This window comes from Gadus morhua, chromosome 17 (assembly GCF_902167405.1).
Source record: "Gadus morhua chromosome 17, gadMor3.0, whole genome shotgun sequence".
NCBI classification, from domain to species: Eukaryota; Metazoa; Chordata; class Actinopteri; order Gadiformes; family Gadidae; genus Gadus; species Gadus morhua.
Genome location: NC_044064.1, coordinates 4,961,912 through 4,966,911, shown reverse-complemented (window position 1 = coordinate 4,966,911; position 5,000 = coordinate 4,961,912). Strand labels below are relative to the sequence as shown.

At 54.3% G+C, this 5,000-nt stretch overlaps 1 protein-coding gene across 1 annotated transcript in view; it reads right to left on the bottom strand.

Annotated features, from left to right (window-relative positions):
• The window catches only part of hdlbpb (high density lipoprotein binding protein b), a 25,499-nt gene that overhangs the window by 7,713 nt on the left and 12,786 nt on the right, over window positions 1-5,000 (bottom strand). Inside the window, exons 13-18 of the mRNA XM_030338052.1 lie at window positions 3,974-4,078; window positions 3,753-3,866; window positions 3,361-3,447; window positions 2,786-2,917; window positions 2,172-2,390; window positions 889-1,110 (exon numbers count right to left, since the gene is read on the bottom strand). Coding sequence (XP_030193912.1) covers window positions 889-1,110; window positions 2,172-2,390; window positions 2,786-2,917; window positions 3,361-3,447; window positions 3,753-3,866; window positions 3,974-4,078 — 879 coding nt within the window. The remainder of the gene's footprint in view (window positions 1-888; window positions 1,111-2,171; window positions 2,391-2,785; window positions 2,918-3,360; window positions 3,448-3,752; window positions 3,867-3,973; window positions 4,079-5,000) is intronic.

Sequence of the window (5,000 nt, the reverse complement as noted above, 5' to 3'; positions counted from 1 at the left end):
GAGGGGAAAGAGGAGGAGGAAGAACAGGAGGGGAAAGAGGAGGAGGGGAAAGAGAAAGAGGAAGAGCAGGACGAGAAAGAGAAGCGGAGAAAAGGAAGGAGAAAGAGAAAGAGAATGAACAAGAGAGAGAGGGGACAGAGCAGGAGGAGAAAGAGAAGGAGGACACAGAGCAGGAGCGGCAGCAGGCTGAGGGAGGTAAGAGAGCAGAAGCAGGCAGAGAGGGAGGAAGAGGAGAGGGAGGAGGAGGAGAGAGAGCAGAAGCAGGCTGAGGGAGGAGAAGGAGGAGAGAGAGCAGGAGGAGGTGAGAGGGAGGCAGAGATGAGAGGGAGGAGGAGGTGAGAGGGAGGAGGAGGAGAGAGGGAGGAGGAGGTGGAGGTGAGAGGGAGGATGAGGAGAGGGAGGAGGAGGAGAGAGGGAGGAGGAGGAGAGAGGGAGGAGGAGGTGGAGGTGAGAGGGAGGAGGAGGAGAGGGAGGAGGAGGAGAGAGGGAGGAGGAGGAGAGAGGGAGGAGGAGGAGAGAGGGAGGAGGAGGTGGAGGTGAGAGGGAGGAGGAGGAGAGGGAGGAGGAGGAGAGAGGGAGGAGGAGGTGAGGGAGGAGGAGGAGAGGGAGGAGGAGGAGGAGGTGAGAGAGGAGGAGGAGGAGGAGAGAGGGAGGAGGAGGTGAGGGAGGAGGAGGAGAGGGAGGAGGAGAGAGAGGAGGAGGAGGTGAGAGGAGGAGGTGAGAGGAGGAGGAGGTGAGAGGAGGAGGTGAGAGGAGGAGGAGGTGAGAGGAGGAGGAGGTGAGAGGAGGAGGAGGTGAGAGGGAGGAGGTGAGAGGGAGGAGGAGGAGGGAGAGGAGGAGGAGGAGGTGAGAGGGAGGAGGAGGTGAGAGGGAGGAGGAGGCCCCCACCAGGTTCTTGACCAGCGCCTCCAGCTCCTTCTGTGCGAGCCGCACCGCCTCCTCGCGGCCCACGATGGTGATGCGCTCCGGCTCGCCGTCGTGCGGCGCCGGGAAGATGACGCGTGCGCCCGTCCGGTCCCGCACCCGCCGGATGTTGGCCCCGCCCCTCCCGATCAGGAAGCGGTGGTACTCGGACGGCGCCTGCATCTCCGCCGTGAAGCTGTTCACCTGCTGCGAGGGCAGACACACGCAGACACACGCAGACACACGCAGACACACACACAAACACACACACACACACACACACACACACACGCAGACACACACACACACACACACGCAGACACACACACACACACACACACACACACACACACACACACACACACACACACGCAGACACACACACACACACACGCAGACACACGCACACACACACAGACACACACACAGACACACACACACACGCAGACACACACACACACGCACACACACACACACACACACACACACACACACAGACACACACACACACACACACATGAGGAGGCCAGATACACACATCTTCACCCATCAATAGTTGTTTATTGTTTAACAGTCATTATATAAACCTGGAGGGTCAAGCAGACATTTTTCTCACTCTGGTAAACTACTGTCCACCGTTACCATGACAACCTCCCCCCCGTCCCCCCAACACGGGTAAGACCTGGTTATTCTGCATCTGGATGCGACAGAGAGACTCCAAGAGGGACTCCCTCTTTACCCTCTTGACTCCCCCAAACCATTAGACTCTTGTTTAATTAACACCTAAATAAGGATATAAATATTCATACTCCAGCATAAGCACTGTAATTAAGGTTGACACAGTTCCTCTCCCTCTCCTCTCTTTACATACCATCGCTCTCTCCCTCCCTCTCTCCCTCCCTCTCTCCTCTCTCCCCTTCTCTCTCCCTCCCTCCCAACCTCTCTCTCTCTCCTCTCTCCCTCCTCCCTCCCTCTCTCTCTCCCTCCCTCCCTCCCTCTCTCCCTCCCTGCCTGCCCTCCCTCCCTCCCTCCCTGCCCCCTCCCTCCCTCCCTGCCTGCCCCCTCCCTCCCTCCCTCCCTGCCCTCTCTCTCTCCCTCCCTCCCTCCTCTCTCCTCCCCCCTCCCTCTCTCCCTCCCTCCCTGCCCTCTCTCCCTCCTCCCTCTCCCCCCCCCTCCTCCCCTCCCTCCTCCTCCCTCTCCCCCCCTCCCTCCTCTCTCCCCCTCCCTCCCTCCCCCCTCCCCCCCCCCTCCTCCCCCAGGCCCCCTACCTTCTCCTGGGCCAGCTGCAGCAGCTGCCTGCGGGCCCTCTCCACCTGGCCCGCGGGGCCCCTGATGGTGACCTGGTCGGAGCCCGAGGCCTCGGGGGGGAAGTGGATGTGGACGCCGCCGCACTCCTCCATGACGGAGCGCACCAGGCAGCCCCGGGAGCCAATCAGGGAGTTGTGGAGCCTGGAGGGGATGGCCACCTCCGTCTCCTTGATGTTGGCCTGGGGGGGGGGGGGGGGGGGGGGGGGGGGGGGGGGGAGGGAGGGAGGAGAGAGGGAGGGGGGGGGGGAGGGAGGGAGGAGGGAGGGAGGAAGGGAGGGAGGGAGGGATGCTTATTAAATATGGAAATCAATTTAATTCTGTCCAATATATGTAGACAGAAATATTTAGATCCCTCCAGAATTGTTCAAGATGCATTGTGATTGTTGCCACGACAGATCCTTCATTAATGGCAGGATTGGTCGATTTTATGGGATTTGAGTTCTGAAGGCCCAGATGGGTAACCTGAATGCCGGGGGTCTCACCAGCTCTCTGAGGGCCAGATGTGTCACCCTAATAGAGGGTTCTCACCAGGTGTGTGAGGGCCAGATGTGTCACCCTAACACAGGGGTCTCACCAGCTCTCTCTGGATGGCCAGGACCCTCTCCCTGGCCGCCTCACAGTGGTTCTTCCGACCGGTGATCACGATCATCTCAGAGTTGCTGTTCTCCGTCGGCAGGTCGATCTTCGTGTTGGTCTCCTCGCGGATCTGACGCGTGCACACACACATACACATACACGCACCCACGCATACACACATACACACACCCACACAAGCAAGCACAAGCAAGCACACACACACAAACACGCACAGACACACACACACAAGACACTCATTAATTATGAGTGTTGCTCAAAACGTTAATGCTAGAATGGTTTATTTTTCCAAAATAACCTCTGTCAAACTGTACTGTTACACAGGAAGAAAACATTCTGCAAGACACTGAACAAGAAAATATTATTAAAGATTATTTTTTTTAATAATGCTTTTGTACTTGTGTGTGACGTGTTTGGCACTTTTGTGTAAGCCTGAAGGTCCTGCATTTCTATGCCACTTATTCCCTGTTCCACCAATGTGCACGTTAATGGAACACAACTCGGTAAGAGGAACGCCCAGCAGAACAGAACCAACGCTCGGACAACACAACGCACCTTCTTGATGTTGGCTCCGCCCTTGCCGATGATGTTCTTGTGGAACTGTTTGAAGATGGGAACGGAGAGAGAGAAGCTGTTCTCGATCTGCAACCCACACACACACGCACATGTTAACGATGGTTTTTCATTTGATATCTCCTCAAGGGATAATAGAATGCGTGCGTGCGTGTGTACACGCACGTATGTTTACGTGTGCGTGCGTGCGTGCATGTCTGTGTGTGGGTGTGTGCGTGCATGTTTCCAATCCTACCAGCTCCGCTCTGAGCGTATACACGTACATGTGTGCGTTTGTACGGTACATGTGTGTGTGTGTGCGTGTGTCTGTGTGTCTGTGTGTCTGTGTGCGTGCGTGCGTGCGTGCGTGCGTGCGTGCGTGCGTCCCACCCTACCAGCTCGGCGATGAGCCTCTGGAGGAACTTGCCGCACTTCTCCACCTCGTTCTTGGGGCCCCTCAGCTGCACCACGTCGCTCTTCGCCGCCGGGTCGGGGAAGTTGATGACCACCTGGCGTCACCATGACATCACAGCACATCGCCACGGCGACGGTCAATACACATCACTGAGAATCAGGTGGGGGGGTTGGGGGGGGTGCGGTGTCGGGGGTAGCCCACCTCGGGGAACTTGTCCCGGACCTCCCTGATCTTCTCCCCCTTCTGGCCGATGATGGTGCGGTGGTAGCGCTGCTCCACCGTCAGCTCTTTGGTGCGCTCGTTTTCCTGGTGGTGGCGGGTGGTGGTGGGGTGGGGCGGGGAGGGTGGGGTTATGTTAGTTAGTGGGGGCGGGGAGAGAGAGAGAGCTGGGATGGGTCGGCGACCGAATGCTGGGTACTACAGGGGGACGGTGTATCTGGTGTGATTGCTGAGTCCAGTTAAGTAGTTCATGCATTGAATGATATATAGCATATGTATAAACATTAGAGCTGTCAGTTAAACGCGTTATTAACGGCGTTAACGCAAACCAAATTTAACGGCGTTAAATTTTTTATCGCGCGATTAACGCAATTATTTTATAAAAAAAGATTTTTTTTTTTTTTTTTTTTCTTTGGCTCAAAACAAAGAAGCAGTGACTGCTATGTTCAAATGACATTTGTTCAAAGCAGTCGTTTAATTGCACTATAGGCTCTTTTTTTGTATCGTCCTGTTTTGATCAGTGTATATGCCAATGTTGTTATCAATAAAAAATCATTTGCACAAGGCAAGCCGATGCACTTCACCATTTTGATAAGAGAATTAAAATGAGAAGAATTATGGGACAAAAAAATCAAGGGATATTTAGCATAGAAAAATAATTTGTGATTAATCGCGATTAATTAGAGTTAACTATGACATTAATGCGATTAATCACGATTAAATATTTTAATCGCTTGACAGCTCTAATAAACATATATACATACTGTATATATTGTTAGCCCTTTCAACAGTTATTGATTGGTAACCGATATACTGAGCAATATAAATGTTGAGCCAGATTACATTTGAACAGTGACGGCCATTTTTAAATCAGGATTCAGTTCTTGTTCCATTTGAATCCCGGACAGAAACGATAGTTATGTTATTATAACTCTAGTCCTGTTCGATATAGGCTACGCCGTCTAGGCTTCGCTCTATTGGCTCGTCCCGCGCGAGAGCAAGGGACGAG